The 20,945-nt window shown below is 50.4% G+C and overlaps 1 protein-coding gene across 1 annotated transcript; it reads left to right on the top strand.

The window, feature by feature from the left end:
• The first annotated feature begins 1,211 nt into the window (after positions 1 to 1,211).
• On the top strand, positions 1,212 to 20,500 carry LOC125643034 (vitamin K-dependent protein C-like). Its single transcript, XM_048865097.2, has 8 exons — positions 1,212 to 1,988; positions 4,259 to 4,419; positions 6,200 to 6,224; positions 6,864 to 6,974; positions 7,752 to 7,895; positions 16,970 to 17,079; positions 18,102 to 18,219; positions 19,834 to 20,500. Exons 1-8 carry the CDS (start codon positions 1,919 to 1,921, stop codon positions 20,400 to 20,402), a joined length of 1,308 nt encoding a protein of 435 aa, XP_048721054.1. The 5' UTR covers positions 1,212 to 1,918; the 3' UTR covers positions 20,403 to 20,500.
• Positions 20,501 to 20,945: the final 445 nt, after the last annotated feature.

The raw sequence follows: 20,945 nt of genomic DNA, 5'->3' as shown, positions 1-20,945 counted from the left end.
TCCTATGCAGACTAGACTTGCCACCTGACCAGGTTTTCCCAGGGTTGTCTCTTTTTGGACATAGCTGTTCCAGGCAACCTGTCCAGTGTTATCGGCTCAGGCTCATCCCAGATGTCCCAGGTTTCTGCATCTCAGAGGTGGCACACTAATGGCATCCTGGTTTTAGGTAGAGAAAGGCTCAGCTGAAAACTTTGGCCCCCTATCCTGCAGTCAGAGCTACACAGATGGACCCTTAAACCTGCCTGGAGTCCCAGTGAAGTCAGTGTAACTCTGCCCAGGTTCAACGGCCTGCTGCATGGATCCAATTGCAGGGCCAGGGCTTTTGTATCCCGATCTGAATCACCCCAAATACCAGGAGGATGTTTGGAGTTGGGATTTGGGATCAGACCCACTCAGATCTTAGGGATTCCTCCATCCCTTCTTGAGTCAGCAGAGTCTGCTTTCCCTTTGGTGGTCCCTGGGGACTGGAAGCTCCTCTCCCACTGTAGCCATCAGCCCCTTCCTCCCCACTTTTGAACCACAGCTGAACATGAACAGTTTTCAGAGGATTTTATTATTACAGCTACTGGTGCGACCACATCTGGGACCGTTTTGCTTCCCTTTTTGCATACTTAGGATCTCTCCACTGTTTTATAATACAGATTTTATTGGAAAGATGAAATACGACAGCGGGACAAACACATACAGTTACATGCAGTTTTCCTGGTCCCAGAGAGAAGATCAATCTCTCAAATTACCTAACCTAAATTGGAATAAAAATGATCATTTTTGGTCCTCCTGAAAGGAGGACATTTAAAAAAAAAACAGGGGTGATGGGTGTAGTATTGTGGTTCTGATTGTGTGTGTGTGTGTATTTTGTAATATATTTATTATGGAATTATAGCAAACATCTCGCTCCTGATCACATCAGTGAGGGTGAAGTGGGGAGGATGATGTGATGTTTAATCACAGAATGGGAGTTCCTAAGGGTGATGCTGGCACTGGCATGGGAATCTATGCATTCAGAGCTCTTCCTTCCAGGATGGCAGAAGTGCATGTTACGGCACTCTAGTGACCCCATGTGGCTATAAGGAGTCGGCGCTAGCCTCCTCAGCTCAAAAGGTGGTCCCGTTGTAGGGTGGGGACTGTCCAGGTGAGAAGAAAGTCGGAGAATACTAACGCACTTGCCCCCATGTAGAATAATACCGAGAACAAGACCCACCCAGTGTGGAGAAGGCAGTGGACCCTTATCTGCAGGCATTAGGATTCACCAAGAAGTAGGTTTCTCAGTTCTGCCATGGTTGCATTTACCACCATCAGCTTCAAGTGGATCTTACCTGTCAGTGGCAAAAAATAAAGCAACAGGAAGCCCAGACGTAAACAGCTCAGACCCCCAGAGGGGCCATTTTACTCATGTTCCTGGGAGCAGGGAATTGTCCCAGGAGCTGTACCCTATTTGTTGACTGACTGAAAGTAAGGCCCATGTGGCTTGAGTAAATATTTGAAGTTAGGGATTAACTAGCCTCCACCAGGGCTCATGGCAGAAGAGCAGAGAGCTGTGATTCAAACTGGTCGATCAGTAAGTGCTTCCAAAGTATTATACCCTGCTCGATTTAAGAGGGAGGCTTGTTTGGCAAATCCTGAATCTGGGAAGGGAAAAGGAGAAAGAAGACGTATGTGGGGACGCTGATGATGGTATGAAGGGAACTAGTGGAACTGTTAGGATGGACTTTAACGATCCACTGCTTTTGATTTGCACTCCGGCTGAGGAGCAAGTCGGCCTTTCAGGTGGGCTCCAGCTGCCTGGAAAACAAAGGAGGGAACAGTCTGATCTGCTGCCTAGCTAGAAATTCCTCCAGCTCGGGGAGTGCATTGGGCCCTGCCGGGGCATGCGCTTTCATTCCTCCCCTTTAATCCCCTAGGTGTGCCATTCTGCACTATGTGGAGGCTCTGTACTCTTTGGGTGTTGGTGGCTGCCTGCTCTGTGCACCGTGGACATGGGGCCTCAGGTAAGTTCCACTCAGAGTTTCTCCCTGTACTAACTAGTCTCCTTTGGTGCTATCCTGGTGCAGCTACCACTGTGGTATCCATGGGGAGAGCACTGTTGCAGAAAGGCCACTGCATTGCTGCCATCATGTGTAATCCTGCCCAGAGCAGGCTGAGATGACGTGGCAGTTAAAACCCTGAGTCCGGCATATGCTGCGATCCCCACCGCTGGCTGTGGTGGAGCTGCCCCAGGGACGGGGCAGCAGCCCAGTGACTGGTAACGCTGACAGAACAGCTATCCTAGTGCAAGGAGCCCTCACAGGGTCAGATAAGGCTCATCCTGCTGATAAAGGTAATGTCCTTCTGTGAGGGAACCCTGTCGATTTCAACCAGAGCCCTACTTCAGACCCTTCCCAGTCAAAGGCAAAACCAGACAAGAACCACAAACCTAACACTGCATGAAACTTACACAGAGAGGACACTGCATGTACACACACCAGTGTATGGCCCATGGAAAGCCATGTGAGAACATGGAGGACTCATGCCTGCTGCCTCTGTAATGCAGGTATAGGGTATGTCTACACAGCAACTAGATGTGCATGACTGGCCCAGGCCAGCTAATTGGGGTTCACGGGATGGACTGTGGGGCTGTTTCATTGCTTCAGGACCCTGTGAGGTGGGAGGGGGATCCAGCCCAAGCCTGGAAGTCTACACAGCAATGAAACAGCCCTGCAGCCCAACCCCCGCCAGTCTGAATCAGCTGGCACAGGCCAGCTGTTGGTTTTTCTCTGCTTTGTAAACATACCCACGTTGACCAGTGTGTCTTCACCTCCTGGCAGGTTAGTAAGCACAGCCCCACTCCATCCCCAAGTACTGTGCAAGACGCACCCACCCAGCAATACATGGCTGCTCAGACCATACTGGGAGGCCCCATGGCAATGAAGCCGCTGCCTCTGCTGCATCTCTCAGACTCCTGCAAAAGAACTAACAGAAAAGGGACCTTAGCACTATCACACAGATGTACAAGCCTACCACCCACCTGCCTGCTTAACTTCCCAGGCCGCTCCATTACCCAGCTCTCTCCCCCTGTGCCCTGTGACCCTGACTGTCTGAGAGGAGGTGGGAGGGATGGCTTGGCCTCACAGTCAAGTAGTATTTCCTGCCTCTGAAACCAGTTAGATCACTCCTATCTCAGCTTCTTACTAGAGAAACAAGGCGGGGGAGGTCATATCTGTTACTGGACCTTTGGTTGCTGAGGAAGAGAAGCTTTCAAGCTACACAGAGCTCTTCTTCATGCTGTTGTCTTCAGGACCCAAAGAAGAGCTCTGTGTAGCTCGAAAGCATGTCTCTTTCACCATCAGAAGTTGGTCCAATAAAAGACATTAACTCACCTGCTTTGTCTTTCTAATATCCTGAGACCAACACAGCGACAACAACACTAAGCTTCTTACTGTGAGGCAAATACGAAAAAGAATTGTTTAGTTGAAACAAGCAAGTAAACCGACTGCAACGAAACATCAACTAGGAATAGACCCCAGGCCTCTTGCCTTCTGGAGACCCTCCAGCCAAAGGAAGCTGTGCTTCTTGCAATATGCTCCAGGCCACCAGAGTCAGTTGGACAGTGCTCCAGCATGGCATCTGCAGTGGGTGGGTGCAGCACTGCTCCTCACGGCACATTCGTAGCAATTTGTGCAGGAGTGAACCCTCTTGAAACATCCACTGAAACAAGCCAGACCTGTGAACGGGTGAAAATGGAGGGGTACCAGTGCCATGCATTGTGGGATAGGTGCAACAGGCTAAAGGCCCTGCAATACTTGTAAGGCAGGACTGTGCATTGACAGGAGGCAGAACTATACTCAAAACAGGCTAATTAGTGCGACTGCAAAGCACTTGCTAATTACACTGTGCAGTCCCAGTGGTTCCATTACCAGTTATTCAGTTCCTTAATGGAAATGCCACGGGCCTGTCCTTCAGTCTGTTCTTGAATATTTCTACCCCAGCCGTCTTCCCACTGCCCACCTGAACATGTTCTCTGAGCAGTACCACACCAGGGCCAATGTTCTCTGGAAACTTCACGGATTCTATGTCCCTCTGGGTTTTTGAGTGTCCAGCTTCAGACCTTCTGGGCCTGACTTTTAGAGGTGCTCCTGTGCTCTTGGGCACCTCTAAAAACCAGGCAGAAGGTGTCTTAAGCTGGAGATAATAAATAAGTGAATATCTCTGAAAGGGGCTGCAAACTAAGATTTGGTGCCATGCATGAGCCCCGTGTTGGTTCTCCTCTCTCGGCTTCAAGTATTTTACAGCAGCAAAGATGCAAACCAAATCCTGAAAATCCAGAAGCGGGCAAACACTTTTCTGGAGGAGCTCAAGCCAGGCTCTTTGGAGCGAGAATGTATTGAGGAGCAGTGTGACCTGGAGGAGGCCCATGAGATATTTGAGACCAGGGAAACAACTGTAAGTCGTTCCCCTAAAGCTGGATGTGAGAATGAATTAACCAGTGAAACGCTGATTTTGGGAACGTATTCCCATCAGGAGCATCATGAAAGCGTCCCTTAAATATCCCTCCTCTCTCTTAGGGTCAGAGCCCCTGCTTGTGTGGATGTGCAGCACTCCACTGATAGCAATGGAGCTGTGTCGATTTACACCAGCGGAGGATCTGGCCCTTAGTCTCTATTTATTCATCGTGGGTCTGGTTGTAAAAACAAAAGCCAGCCCTGTCTCCCGTGTGTGTGCTGGCAGGTCTCCCCTGGCCATTGTAGTCTTTTCCTGTCTGCCTCCTGCCCCAGCTCTCCTGCAGCCAGCCTTTCCTAAAGCCATCTTCCTTTCCCCTGCCAGCCCCACGCACGGAGCCCGTCTGCCCCTGCTTGACTCCCTCCATTGGCTTCTTGTCTATTACCACAGCACATTCAGGCTCCTCTTCCCCTAAGAGGCCTTTGGAATCTTGCCCCACTGACATAGAATCATAGAATATCAGGGTTGGAAGGGACCCCAGAAGGTCATCTAGTCCAACCCCCTGCTCGAAGCAGGACCAATTCCCAGTTAAATCATCCCAGCCAGGGCTTTGTCAAGCCTGACCTTAAAAACCTCTAAGGAAGGAGATTCTACCACCTCGCTAGGTAACGCATTCCAGTGTTTCACCACCCTCTTAGTGAAAAAGTTTTTCCTAATATCCAATCTAAACCTCCCCCACTGCAACATCTTGCTATTTACTGTCACTTCTCTCTGAACTTTTCCTCTTTGCCCATTCCCAGCTTCTACATGTCATCCGGCAGCCTCTGCCAGGCGCCATCTCCTCTCTCTTCTTTCAAATCCCTCCTGACAGCTGCCTTTCATTTAAATCACTTTCTCCTTCTGTGTGCTCCTGCTTCCTGTACTATTCACCTCATCCAGGGTTCAGCGTATTATCTTGCTAGTATGGTAAGCTCTCTGGGGCAGAGACTGCCTCTAGCTGTGTGAATGCATGGCAGCGAGCATGGTGAGGCCCACATCTCAGTGTCCTGTGAGCTTTATTGGCAATAACACAAGGGAGACTGTATGGTAACAACATGTAGCCATTACCAAAGTGGGTGGGATTCGAGCCAATCACCTAGAAGAAGAGGTTTCACTGTCTGGTGAATGGTCTGTCTTTTTGCCTGGCTGGGCACTGCTTGTAATTGTACACCAGAAATACAGGGGACTTACCCAGTCAGCGGTTGCCTCCTGATAGCAAAGAAGCTGATGCAGATTGAGGGAGGTAAGGGGCACAGCTGGGCCCATCACTGAGATGGCTCGGTCCTCCCAGGCCCACCAGAATCAAACACACACCCAGGACCAGCCAGCATCAATGTCCCTGAGCTCTCAGTAGTATGTAAGATGTGTGTGCTGGGATGGGGGGCCAGTGAGGGGGTTGGCTACTGGCGGTGGTGTGTGTGGGGAAAAGGCTGGTTGGGATTGATGTGGTACAGTGTACTGGGCTGACGAGTGGTTGGGGGCAGGTGGGGAGGTGTGATGAGTGGAAGAGCGGGACCTGCACGAGGGAGGTGGTATGACTACTGTGCCTTGTGTTTGCAGCATCACATCCTAGCCTGCCACCCAGCCAGGTAATTGATTCTTATTACTGCTGTGTCAAAGGGAAGGACACTAGAGCTATTAGCTGGAGACCTGAATTGCACTCCTCCAAGGCAGAGAGACAGTTAAAGTTCATTCGTTAGAACAGTCTGCTTCCAGCCCTAACCCCTTTTATGTTTCTCCACAGCTAAACTTTTGGACTAAGTATGTTGGTAAGTAAGGCAAAGTTTCCAATTCCATGCCTCTCCCTCTCCCCCGCCCCCATGCAGCAGGTACCTCTTCATCCTTGCAGCCATGTTCTGTATATTAATTCTCTGTCATTCATTCCAGCTTTTACGTGTTTGCAAAGTCTGTGTTCTCATGTCACAGTGTGTATCCCCAGCTACCACATGGACTGTAGGGGCAGATTCCAAACACCTCTATGCCTGTTTCCGTATCCTCTCCTAGAGCCAAGCCGCTGGTCAAAGTTGATGGGGGATCATTCCTAATCCCAGTGATGACTGTAGACCTCCCTGGTGCACACAAAGGATGAACTCCACCATTGCTTCCTAGTTCTAAGAAAACCAACCCATGCCCCTCTGCACTCAGTGCCTGCTGCCCTCCTTCCTGCCCCCAGCACACATGCCCTACCGATGTAACTCAGAACCCATCATATTGTCCTTGTGCCTCTGGAGCAACTATACAACAGGCAAAAAAAAAAAAAAGCACCATAAAGCTCCATTGAGCTCGCAAAGCCCAGTTGCTGAGCTGATGTGGGATGGTTGGGACTGAAGAGGTCAGCTGTAGTTAATCTCTGGCCTGTGAGAGATGGTAGGTTTCATGATCTGGATTTCCCTGCATGTGTATTTCAGATGGAGATCAGTGTTTATCCAATCCTTGTTTCAATGGGACCTGTCTGGACAATATTGGACAATTTAACTGCATTTGCAACCAAGGCTGGGAGGGACGCCTGTGCCAACATGGTAAAGCTGGCTTCAATCCACCATTTTAATATTAGAAATAAAACTCGGGGGAAGGGGCGGGGAGTACCTCTGCCTGTATAGGGAAACCAACACTTCTGTCATTGCAGAACCTGTCTGCTTCTGATACTGTGTCTCTCTATTTCATGGCCTGCCAGGGGATTGTTGTTTTCTAAAATAGCATAAAACTGATCTATAATCATGGGAGAGGTCTAAGTCTCTCGCCAATGAAAATATTCCTGTAAAACAGGGTCTGCCACAACTGCTAAAGCTGTCAGCAAAACAAGAAAGGATGGATTTTGTTTGCAAGATAGTGAAAAAATGCCACAATCCAATGCAGAGATGAGCAAATTCTGAGCTGAACTATTGCAGCCTGAACTTGGAGGCTGGATCGTTTTAAAAGAGCTGATTTTCTTCCCCAGCGAACTGCTGACCAGTGTATGCAGTAGACTCATGCTCAGTGGCAAGGAAGAGAATTATCAGACCTTCAGTCTACTTCCCCAACACACTCCTTGGTATCATGCCCCTGGCCTCTCCCCCAGCACTCCCAGCGGCCAGCCGCATTCTCAATCTGCTACAAACGCCACAAAGTCAGAAGCAGAAGCTGGAATCCAAATCCATCAACTGCTATTCCCTCAAATCAAGACACTGGACAATTACTTCTCACAGTGCACCTATTCCAGTTTCAAAGGGGAACATCAAGTCCCACGCTGACCTTACCATCAGGTGACTCCTAAGCCTTCTAACCTTGCATCTCTTTTCCCCTTCCCTGTTTCGCAGAGGCCAACTACACCAACTGCTCCACTTACAATGGGGGATGTGAACATTTCTGTCATGAGGATCCGAAGCAGAGCCAGCGCCGCTATTGCAGCTGTGCCTCAGGGTATCAGCTGATGGACGACCATTCCAAGTGTGAGCCTGTTGGTAAGAAGGAAGGGTGGGGTGGGAGGACACCCACAATTCTGATTTTGTACAGTGTTCCTCAAACAAAAGAATGGGGGGCACATTTCAGAAAAGAAGTGGAAGAACCATATGCAACACAGTTTCTAATAGTTCCAGTGCATCTATCCCATGCAGAGTGATTTTCTCCTTGGGATTTTTCCACTTCTTCTTCAAGTGATGGTCCCTATTGTATTCCACCAACGGTTATACGCATGCACCATGCGACCCGAGCCAGAGATTTGGAAAGGAGTAATTATCCGTTGGTCCGTGCATTCTCCCTTGTTCTGCCTTATGGTTTCGTCTGAGGTGATAAAGGGAGGGATGTACTGTCCATGCCCTCAGTTCCTTCTCACTGCCGCATGGTCCAAGTCAGAGCCTCTCTTGTTCTCTCATCTCTTGTGATGCGCTTTCTAAAACACAGAAAAAAAACTGTTTTATACTTCTGTATGCTTAGTATTGTTGTTGTTTTGCAGTGGGTTAGTGATAGTTTTCAGGATTTTGGGATGCCATTTTAAAGGTCTCCCGCTTCCCCCCCACACACACACACCCTCCCCAGGCCTGAGTACTGGATTACGTCAAAGATACCAGGGTTCAAGATCTGCACCTCCTGCCCTCGCTCGTTCTCGGTCAGTGATGAGCACCAATGCTGCTCTACTGCTTGGGAGAAGCCCACATTGCATCGAGCCGTATGCAGGAAGGCCGGGCTCTCCACCTCAAGAAGCACTTTGTGGAAATCACAATGAGGCCACAGTTGGATCCAGACTGGGGAACTCCCCCTGTACGTGTGACGAAGTGGGACTGTTCTTAATGTTTCCTCTGAATAGTGTGGGGGTACCTCAGTTTCCCCCAGGCAGTTCTTAAGTATCTAGGGGGTGGAGTAAGGGTGTATGATCATTGCAGAGCCCTAGAGGGCAGGTGTGTGCAGGAGTCTGGACACCGAGAATGGCCGACACCCTGTTTCCTGGCAACTGATGCCCTGGGCCCTTCCCCCCCTGCAAGGTGAGAGCTGAAGGGTTGGAGAACAAAGGAATCAGGTGACCTCCTGGCCCGGGAAAGGAACAAAGCCCAGAGGAGGAGGGGCTGGAGGGAGTTTCAGTTTGGGGCTGGCTGGGACATGGAGTGAAGTGCAGACGTGGTTGTCTGGCTCACTGCCCCCCAAAATGGACCCAGCTGAGGGGTCCCGTTCTCTGCACCTGCAAGCTCTGTTTTAGACCATGTTCCTGTCGTCTAATAAACCTCCTGTTTTACTGGCTGGCTGAGAGTCACGTCTGACTGCGAAGTTGGGGTGCAGGACCCTCTGGCTTCCCCAGGAGCCCCGCCTGAGCGGACTCGCTGGGGGAAGCGCACGGAGGGGCAGAGGATGCTGAATGCTCCGAGGTCAGACCCAGGAAGGTGGAAGCTGTGTGAGCTGCGTGTCCTGAAGACAGGCTGCTCACAGAAAGGCGACTACCCCAGAGTCCTGACTGACTTCATGGGGAGCAGTTCCAGAGCATCGCCCAGGGACTCCGTGACAACTGGTGGCAGCGGTGGGATGTACTGCACCCCGTGGATGGTGCTTCCTGCAGTAAGTGACTGGGGAGCAGTAACACGAAGGGGGATTGCCGAGGACTAGGCCTGCTGAAGGCTCAGAGAGGAGCGGTTTCGGGGGGCGGTTAACCCCTGGGAGTGTGTGACCAGCGAGAAGGACTGTGCAGTAGCAGGGTTCCCCTGGGGATTGCAGCGAGCAGTCCAAGGGGCGGAGGAGCCTGCAGCTCGACCCTGGCAAAGAGGTGGTGACCTCGAGAAGGGCTGGCACACTAGGGGTTCTCCCTGGAAACCGTGGGGAGCTGAGAACACACGGGCCTGTGAGTCCACAACAACTTGGGAGGAGCGGAGTGATGGCCTGTCCCCGTCTCCTTAAGAAGGACATTGTAACCCTGTGCAAAAAGAGAGGGTTAAGCGTTGGAAAGTTCACCAAAGCAGAGTTAATTGTGCAGCTGGAGGAGGATGACTGCTCTAAGGAACAGATTCCTGACCCCAACTGGGGCTATAGCAGGATCTGGGAGCAGCTGGAGCGGGAGCCAGACATCGCCAAGACTCCTGTCTCCGACCAGACGAGGGTCTTCACGATCGGGTTCCCCATCGGGGGATCGAGACGGACGGGATTGGAGCTGAGTCTGAGAGAGCAAGAGGACTGTGAGAGACAGCGAGAGCCCGAGAAAGAGCTGCAGAAGCAGCAGCAGCATGAACTGGCGGTGGGGGAGCGGAGAGGCCTAGGGGACCCCTCAGGGGTGAGTGGGGATAGACCCCGGGGGGCCAGTTCCACAGGGAACCTCGAGACTAAATTGCTGCCCCTGGTTAAGGGGGGGGTGTGTGGATGCCCACCTCACTGCCTTTGAGCAGGCTGGCGATTTGAACCAAGGGGACCCTGCGGAAAAGCCCCGGTGTCTAGCTCCCTTGCTGGGTCCCAAGGCCATAGACTCCGTCAGCCAGATGGGTGGGGAGGTGGACAGGCTCCCACTCCTGACCCCAACCTATATGTCTGTGTGGAGTTTCCTGGGGCCAGGCCCCCCGGACCTCCAGTGGGAGCAGAAGGTGATGGTCAATGGGGAGACATTCTTGGGGTGGCCAAAGGGCATGGGCTGCATAAACCTTCCCACATGCGGCCTGCGAGTGCTATCGACCACCCCTGACCTAAGGGAGGGTGTGAAACTGGAAGGGCCTGGTGTAACTCCTACCAAGGAATGGGAGAGATGCTGGGGCATCCATGGGAACGTTGGTGGCTTCGAACTTCCCCAGGTCACCGGCTAAAGTGACCCCGCTCAGTTCGATCTCGAAGGGGGGAGAGATGTGACGAAGTGGGACTGTTCTTAATGTTTCCTCTGAATAGTGTGGGGGTACCTCAGTTTCCCCCAGGCAGTTCTTAAGTATCTAGGGGGTGGAGTAAGGGTGTATGATCATTGCAGAGCCCTAGAGGGCAGGTGTGTGCAGGAGTCTGGACACCGAGAATGGCCGACACCCTGTTTCCTGGCAACTGATGCCCTGGGCCCTTCCCCCCCTGCAAGGTGAGAGCTGAAGGGTTGGAGAACAAAGGAATCAGGTGACCTCCTGGCCCGGGAAAGGAACAAAGCCCAGAGGAGGAGGGGCTGGAGGGAGTTTCAGTTTGGGGCTGGCTGGGACATGGAGTGAAGTGCAGACGTGGTTGTCTGGCTCACTGCCCCCCAAAATGGACCCAGCTGAGGGGTCCCGTTCTCTGCACCTGCAAGCTCTGTTTTAGACCATGTTCCTGTCGTCTAATAAACCTCCTGTTTTACTGGCTGGCTGAGAGTCACGTCTGACTGCGAAGTTGGGGTGCAGGACCCTCTGGCTTCCCCAGGAGCCCCGCCTGAGCGGACTCGCTGGGGGAAGCGCACGGAGGGGCAGAGGATGCTGAATGCTCCGAGGTCAGACCCAGGAAGGTGGAAGCTGTGTGAGCTGCGTGTCCTGAAGACAGGCTGCTCACAGAAAGGCGACTACCCCAGAGTCCTGACTGACTTCATGGGGAGCAGTTCCAGAGCATCGCCCAGGGACTCCGTGACAGTACGTCAGCCTGAGCAGTTGAGGAGCACACCTCCTACCGCAGAGACCCAGTCTGGTTCTGTTGGTACCTAGTCATGAGGCAAAGAAGTATGTGCATAAGCATGGCAGTAAATCTTCCTCTAGGCCCAGGAAGGACACTGCCTCATCCACAAGTTCTAGTCACAGAAAACGGCATGTTTCATATCTCACAAGAATGACAAGAAATTGCACAGAACACTGGTCCTGTCCACCGAGCCGTGTACCCCTTCCAGATCAGCACCGCTGAAGTCAAAGGAACCCTCAGTTCAAAGGCAGGCCTCTGTTCCAGCTCCAGTTCTGACTGTGGAGTATATACTGTTGATGCCCAGGAGGCTTGAGTTGGCCCCCGAGCCTCATGAACTCTTGGCTTTGGAGGAGGTGACATTGCCACATCTTCAGGTTCAGTCTCCACCTAAGGGGGTGGGCTGTCCTACTTTGGACTTACCTCCTTCAGGCTGTGTTCCCACCCACTTCCCTACAGTTCCGCGATTTGAACCAGGCTCTGACTTTTTGGCATTGGAGGACTCGGACAAAGAGCAGGGTCCGCCCCTCCCGTACTGAAGTTTCTGACGAGTCAGTGGCAGTGCCCTTCCTATCCACAACAAAGAAGACTGGTACACCACTACTTGGGGCCCTCCACAGCAACCATCAAATCTGCCTTGTTGGCCATACTGGGGGCCCCAGCCCCAGTACCTACCTTCAGAACCTTCCCACTCAGCTTGAAAGGAGTCCCCCATCTTGCCTCTTCGACCATCATTGAGTAGGTGCTCAGAATTCCAATACTGGGAGGAAGAACCGCTTAGCCCAACTCCGACGGTACCACCAGAACTGGAGCAGTTCCCTTCCTTGTTCCTGGATGCACAGTGTCTTCGACTCCCTCCTTGTCCCCAGACTATCACCAGTTCCAGGACCTGTTAAACAAGATGGCTGAACACCTCCACATCCCACTGGAGGAGGTCCAGGACAAACTGCACCAGCTGCTTGACATCTTGCATGCCTCGGTACCGACCAGAGTAACTGACCATTCTGCAACCAGCCCAGACTGTCTAGCACACTCCAGCCACTTATGTACTCACCCCCAAGGAGGTGAAGAAGAGGTACTATATGCCCGCGAAGAGGTCTGAGTTTCTGTTCTCTCACCTCCCACCCAATTCCCTTGTCATGCAGGTGGCAATGGAGTGAACCTGGCAACAACACCCATGCTCTACCCTGGCAGACAAGGAGGACAAGTGACTGGATCTTCTGGATCACAAGGTCTTCTCCTCTGCCAGCCTTCAATTTGGAATCTCAAATTACTTGGACCTATTCGCTAAATATTACTTCCTTACCTCCGGAAAGTTGGTGGATTTTGCAGACAAGCTCCCCAAGAAAGATCATGCCTGCTTCCAGTCTATGTTACAGGAGGGGAAACTGGTCACGAGGACGACACTTCAGGCTGCAGTGGATGTGGCAAACACTTCTTCAGTGCACAATGGCTATGGGGATCGTCACGTGAAGCGCATGGTGGCTACTTCATCAGATTTCCCAAGGGAAGTCCAACACGCCACAGAGGACCTCCCTTTCGATGAGTCTAATCTCTTCAATGAGAGGACTGAGGATTCCCCTCTACTCCCTCAAGGACTCCAGAGCCACTGTACAATCACTGGGTATCTACATACCAGCACCCAAGCACAAGATCTACCACCTACGACCAACACAACGATTCAGAGCTTCTCAATCCTTCTATCAGTGGCCCAGTGAGCCTACTCACAAATGACAGAAGATCCAATAGCCCCATCCTCTCAGTTCATTGTCATAGCCTTCAGCATCTCATACTCAGTCTTTGCAGAAGTGATATTTCTGAATGAATCTTGTGACCCACCAACCACCTTGCCTCATGCCATACACTCAACCCACCCCCTTTGCGGGGCATCTAGCACTCTCTCACCAGCATGGAGTGCGATAACAATGGACAAGTGGGTCCTGGATGTCATTCAACGTGGCTATACGATTGAGTTCATGACACTACATCACCCTTGTCCTCCGGCCTCGCCTCAGGGATCACTCTTATGACAGTATCCTCGCCCTAGAAGTGGACTCCCTACTCCAAATGGGAGTGATAAAACCCGTTCCTATGACCTATTAGGGCACAAGGTTCTATTCCTTCTAGTTCCCAAGAAGAAGGGTGGGTGGAGACCGATCTTAGATCTCCGTCATCTCAACCACTTCATACACAAGTCAAAGTTTCATATTTTCACCCTAGCAGCCATCATACCTTCACTAGAAAAAGACATGTGGTTTATGGCTCTCGATATGCAGGATGCTTACTTTCATGTAGATATCCGTCCTACCCACAGACATTTCTTGAGATTCACAGCAGGCCTTCAATACTTCCAATACAGGTTTCTACCATTCAGACTTACCACTGCTCCACAGGCTTTCACTGAAGTTTTCTCTGTGATGGTGGCCCACCGTCAGCATCAAGGGGTTGTTATGTTACCTTATCTCAAAAACTGGTTGATAGCAGTGTGATCCAAAGGGGGACTTGAGCCTTGACCTCCATGCTGCTCACACTCCTCTCCTCCCTGCGGGTGAATGTAAACATCGAAAAATAGATTTTGGATCCTACACAGGCTCTTGAATTCATTGGGGCCTGCATCAGTGCAGTCTCAGCACATGCCTGCCTACCTACTGGAGGAAGGGTTCCAGACGCTACAAGAACTGATTACCAATGTGGTCTCTGGTCCTTCTGTTCCATCCAGGACTTGCCTTTCCCTTCTTGGTGGCCTGCATGTACATTACTGCCATCACTCACCTTCGCTTTCACTGCTTGCAGCTGTGGCTCCAGAAGGCCTATACTCCAATACACGGTATTATGGACTTCCTACTGACAGTTCCCCCTGGGATTCTTTCCTCTCTCCAATGGTGGAAGGACCCTGGTCAGATCTGCACCAGGATGCCCTTCCTCCTGTTCTCCCCAAGCACGACGATGATCACAGGCACGTCACTCATTGGATGGGGCACCCACATGGGTGAGCACATGATACAGGGGACTTGGAGTACTTGGGAATCCTGGATGCACATTAACATCCTGGAACTTTGGCCAATGCAGAGAGCATGTCGCACATTTCTCCCATCCATTCACTCCCATCATGTTCTCATCATGTCAGACAACACCACGTCAGACAACACCACCACCCTTTACTACATCAAGAAACAAGTGGGCACGAGGTCGTCAGCACTCTGTGTGGAAGCTGTTCATCTTCAGGATTGGTGTGTTACCCACAAGACACTGTTGTCGGCAGCATATCTTCCCAGGACTCAGGATGTAATTGCATACTCTCTCAGCAGGAAATTCACTGCTGACCATGAATGGGAGCTCTATGACACCAAGGCCACAGACATTTTCAACTACTGGGGGACTCTGACCATGGACCTCTTCACCTTCCACACCAACAGCAAATGCACTGGGGAGCAGGGGGGCACCTTGGCAACCTTTACCAAGAAGATACCCTAGTCATCTGCTGGTTGGACCAGGTCAATTATGCCTTTCCTCCCCTACTGCTCCTGCCGCATGTCCTACACAAGATCTGACAGGAGAGAGCAACAGTCATTCTGATCGCCTCATTCTAGTCTCACCAGTTTTTGTTTCTCCTCCTTCTCACATGTCAGCACATCCCCCATTTCCACTGCCAGCTTTCCTGGGACTCCTCACACAAAATGGCAGCAGGATCAGACATCCCAATTCGCGGACACTTCATCTACGAGCTTGGTTTTTGGATGGGCATTTTCGCTAGAGTGAGAATGTTTGTCTGCAATACAAGACATCTTCTCATGTAGCAGAAAAGACTCCATGAGGTGGTCCTATAGAGCCAAGTGGAAGCATTTCACCTCATGGGCCCAGCAGGGGGGTGTTTCCCCTAAGAATGTAGGCACTCCTCTTCTTCTGGACTACCTCCTGTCCCTGAAGGCATCAGGACTCACTCTCAACTCCATCAAGGTGCATGTAGCCACTATTGGTGCTCTCCACCCCCCTGTCTTTATCACCTCAGACAAACCAAATCTCCCCTTGACTACCAGGGTTTGGAAGGGCCTGCTCCAGACTTATCCAGCCGTTCACCCCATTGCTCCCCAACGGGACCTCAACCTTGTTGTCTGGGTGTTTGACGAAATCTCTATTTGAACCTATGGCTTCCTGCTCCCTGTCACTCCTTTCCATGAAGGTTGCCTTTCGGGTAGCTATTACTTCTGTAAGAAGGGTAGCTGAACTGGGGGCCATGATAGACTCTCCCTTTACCACGTTCCATAAGGACAAGATTTCCCTGCACTTGCATCCCAAGTTTCTGCCAAAGGTTGTATCCTGCTTTCATCTCAACCATCCTATACACTTACCTGCTTTCTTCCTGAAGCCTCACACCTCAATGGAGGAATGGCACCTTCGCTCCCTTGACATCTGCAGAGCCCTGGCCTTCTACTTGCAGAGGACAAGATCATTCAGGACGTCCCCTAGACTCTTTATCGCTCTAACAGAAGGGACTAAGGGGCAAACAATCTCCACTCTGACTATCTCGAAGTGGGTTTTGGGGTGCATTACACTCTGCTATCTGTTATTGGGACTGTCTCCACCCATTGGGGTATGAGCCCATTCCACGAGAGCCCATTCTACTACGGTCGTGCTTCATGACATACCACTTACAGACATATGTAGGGGGGCCATGTGGAGTTTGGTACATACCTTCTCTTCCCATTGCACCTTAGTGTGAGACTGGAACGGTTGCCTTGTTTGGCATGCCTGTTCTCCATTCCACGGTTCCAACATCTTCCTCCACTGTCCTCCTAACTAGGTACTACTTGTTAATCACCCTCAGTGGAATACAATAGAGACCATCACTTGAAGAAGAAGAGGAGGTTACTTACCTGTAACTGGAGGTTCTTTGAGATGTGTGGTCCCTATCTGTGTTTCAACGCACTCACCTTCCCCACTGCTGCAGATCTGTTCAATTTGCTGTGGAGAAGGAACTGAGGGCACGGTCAGTCTGTCCTGCCCTTTATCATCTCAGACAAAACCATAAGGTAGAGCAAGGGCACATGCATGGATCAACGAATACTACTGCTTTTAAAATCTCTGGCTCCGGACACATGGCGCATGTGTATAACCCTCAGTGGTACACAGATAGGGATCACACATCTTGAAGAACCTCCAGGTACAGGTAAATAAGCTCCTTTTATTGGAATTAGAAATCAATCATGTATCTCTGTGTTAGGAACTCCTCACATAGTCAAACTCCACCAGAGGATCGGGGAATTTCCCCCACAGCGAAACAATGAGGGAATGCAGAGAAGCCATTGAGAGCATCTCGCAGAAGCAAGGAGACAGGGTGAGGGTTTTTTGGAACAGTAGTGAGTTAGAGAGTTTCTTGTTTAATAAGCTGACTGTGATAAGTGATTGTGTTGAATTGGCTGGATTTTGCTGGTTGACCTCTGTGATTTATCTCTTGTAGTGGAGTTCCCCTGCGGAAGGGTGAAGGCAGATCACATGGAGCTCAAATCAGGTGTCCAAATTCGACTCATTTCAGGGAAAAGGGGAAGAAAAGGAGACAGCCCCTGGCAGGTGAGAGATAAATAATCTTTCGTGGTGGAGCTTTCAGTCTGTATCCAGAACTGCTTCGTATGCACAGGAAAGCACTTCGGTCACAAACGATGGGACTACCACGTGCTAAGCTTCCCCTTGCTTTAGACTTTCCAAGGCCAAGTCAAAAGTTGGAGCGCCGAAGCGAATGTAACTTTTGCTGTATTTTGTTAGCCTTACCACTCTTTGCCAAGCTACTAACCATTCCAATGCAAGCAGCATCAGGATGTACCTGCCTGTGGTGTCCCACCAAGCTGGGGACAGCCACTTCTCGAACGTATTGAATGCCTCCTGCAGCACACTCTGGCTACCGTAGTACCATCCCTCCCGGTAGCGTCTGAACGAAATCTTTGTTGGTTTAGGACAGCTTTGTTTTTATAAATGTAAAACAAGCCTTGCCAGGCATCGGTTAGAGTTACAGAGCATGCTTTAGTCTAACAGAATATACCAGAGCTCTACAGAGCATGCTGGGGGCTCTCAGAGGAAGGATCCGCCGTACGGACCCTACCAGGCCATTAGAGAAAGTGTTGTTCTGCCAGCCTGAGTCTCATGCACACTAAGATCCCTGTACACCACCGTGGCAGCACAAAGAGCTCTTAGCAAAAACGAGAATCAGCCCAAGACATTTTACTCACTTCAGCACACGGTGGTAGTTGGGCTAAACCGTCTCTTGCTTGAGTTGCGAGTCTCCAGAACTCAGAAGGACCAGAATGCTTCCAACTGCTGGTCCGCAGCATCTCCTGAGCAGTGAGCCCAGTCAGCAAGAAACATGAAAACTGATTTAGATGGAACGCTTAAAACCCAAACCTTCATTCCACGCGGACTGTAGATATCTTGTTAGGATGCTTCTGTCCACCAAACGAGGAACTTTGACCTCTGCTAATGTCACGTGCTCTGGCACCTGAAGGTGCAGTGTAGACGGCTGCATGGAGAAGGAATGTATCATATCCTACATGTCTGAGCTGGATCCTGTGGTGCTGTACTTCTCTATTTCTTTGTTTCAGACCATGCTGCTAGATGGCAGGGGAAAGTTTAAATGCGGAGGTGTTCTCATCCATCCCTCCTGGGTTCTAACGGCAGCACACTGCGTTGAGGACAAAGGGAGGTTCAAAGTAAGACTTGGTATGGAAAAAAGACCAGCCCCTGTGCTACCCTCTTTTAATATATTACATTCTAATTCAGGATCCTTTTGGGAGAAGGATGCCAGATTATAGAGGGAGCATGTCATTCTGCATGTAGAACTGGGTTGGCTAGGCAGCCCGTCATACCTAGCTGAGATTTACAAAATATATTAATAAACCCATCTGATTTCATTTGAGCAGCTAAGAGCCTGCCTAAGAACTAAGTGGGCTGATACATTGTGAGCACTCCTGCTCTGATTGTGATACAAAGTGATACAAAGTGCTCTGATTGTGATACTAAGTGGGCTGATGCATTGTGAGCACTCCTTTTCTGATCTACCACTCTGATCATGTCTTTGAGCCCCTTCACTGTCTCTCTTTTCTCCATTGCATCAAAGGCAATCTTCTTGTCCTTTCCTTTAAGGCCCTTCACAGTTTGGGCCCTCCCTGCTCATCTGCTGTTGTATCTCATTGTGTTGCCCCTAGCTGCCTCCACTCTGTGCCAACAGTGAAAAACTCTCTCGCATGCCCCTTCACTCTGTCTTCCATGTAGCCCTTTAGGTATGGAACTGTCCTCCTGGAACTGTCCATAAAGTCACTACACTGGGGTGATGAAGTTTCAAGTGGCCAATGGGTGTGCAGCACAATGACAATTGTTAAGTCTTAGGTGGTCATGGATTTCTTACAATACATATCCCAGCTTCTAGGATGGACTAGTCCAGAAAGTCAGTCCCTAATAGCATAGGCGCTGACTCTGTGGGTGCTCTGGGGCTGGAGCACCCATGGGGAAAAATTGGTGGGTGCTCTGCACCCACCGGCAGCTCCCCTCCCCGCCCCTGCTCACCTCTGCTATGCCTCCTTCCCTGAGCGTACCACCGCTCCGCTTCTCCCCCTAGCTCCCAGTGCTTGCCACGTGAAACAGCTGTTTTGTGACGGCAAGCACTGGGAGAGAGGGGGGAAGGGGCGTGCTCTGAGAAGAGGCGGGGCTGGCGCGGGGATTTGGGGAAGGGGTCCAATAGGAGCAGGGAGGGGGCAGAGTTGGGGTGGGGACTTTGGGGAAGGGGTTGGAATGGGGTGGGGCAGGGGCGGGGCGAAGCGCCCACCAGTGCCTGGAAAAGTTGGTGCCTATGCCTAATAGCCTTTATGTCAGGGAGTTCAACCAATCAGCCACTAACCACACGTCCAAGAACTCGTACAAGTGTATTGCTTTTGCTGTGCTATAAGCATGTTCCCCCCAACTGTTATGCTGGGTCCCACGAAAGTACCCCACAAGAAATTCTCTCCAGTTGTACAATTGCCATTGTAATATGGACACTCTAGGGTAACACAGAAGAGTTTCAGTGTCTTCATTGTGTTGATATATTTATGCAGTGCTGCATAATATGTGCATGGTACTTTATAGGTAAATCAAAAGATGATGTCCCTGCCCTGTGGAGTAAGGAGTGGGAGGCCAGTTAAATATAACCCTGTTAAGATAGAACAGGGTAACTTGAGCAAACTCATATTTTAAGAAAACAGGGACAAATCTGAGCACTCAATGTATTTTAGTCCTAATGTGGTTTGATGCAGGGGGTGGGGCTGTCAGGAGCCCAGTAACACCTCATTGCTCTTCCAGGGGAATACCACCGTCTGCGGAATGAGGAAACGGAGCAAACCATTACGGTTGACAAGCTAGTGAGCCATGAAAACTACAGCAAGGAGACCTCCGATAATGACATAGCCATGCTGCATCTGGCTCAGCCCATGATTTTCAACAAATTTGTGCTCCCTGTTTGTCTTCCCACCAAGAAACTAGCAGACCAAGAGCTGACGGCGAATGGGAAGCAGATGGTGGTGACTGGCTGGGGGAGCAAAAGTGACGTCTCCTCAAATTACTCTATTGTTCTCAGTTACATCGAAATTCCCATGGTCCCACGGAATGAGTGTGTCCAAGCTATGAGGCATGACATCTCTGAGAACATGCTGTGTGCAGGGATTATTGGAGACAAGCAGGATGCCTGTGGTGGGGACAGTGGAGGCCCCATGATCACTAAGTTCAAGAACACTTGGTTCCTAGTGGGACTGGTGAGCTGGGGAGAAGGTTGTGGGAAAATGGAGAAGTTTGGAGTCTACACCAAAGTCAGCCAATACCTGGAGTGGATCCACCAGCAAATTAAAACAATGGACAACTCATCTAAGGGCTGATTCTCATTAAGAGGAATTGGGACCATTGTGGCCATATGCTAATGACAATACACAGTACAATGTGCTGTCATGTCTTCTGGTATTAAAGCTAGAGTATATAAAGCAAGAATATGTTAACTGTGTGTACTCTTTTCCTTGCTATTTTCCCCATCTTAGGTAGTTATTTGTTTATTTGTAGGGACACCAGTTGTGACTCAGGGCCCCAGTGTGCTAAGTATTATACAATTACATGTCGACAAGATGGGACCTGACCCAAAGAGCTTGCAATCCGAGTATGAGACAAAATATATGATGTTATGCACCAGCCTGCAATTGACTTATCTAGTCACCTGAGCTGTTTGGGAGCTGAGGTGCAAGGTTGAGAATTTTTGTCCTTATGAGTTGAACAGTCCAGATGAACATAACAGTGATTCACATTCAAGCAATATAAGACTAAGGTGTACAAAGCAGCATAGGGAAATTGGAGAACTGACTCCTATTCGGCTGGGCACTTAAACCGCTTGGGTTAGTTTTGAAAAATCTCTAAATGTTCTATGCCTAACG

The sequence above is a fragment of the Caretta caretta genome, chromosome 9, assembly GCF_965140235.1.
Source record: "Caretta caretta isolate rCarCar2 chromosome 9, rCarCar1.hap1, whole genome shotgun sequence".
Lineage (NCBI taxonomy): Eukaryota > Metazoa > Chordata > Testudines > Cheloniidae > Caretta > Caretta caretta.
Note: the sequence above shows the minus strand (reverse complement) of the source record. Positions and strands in the feature narration are given on the sequence as shown.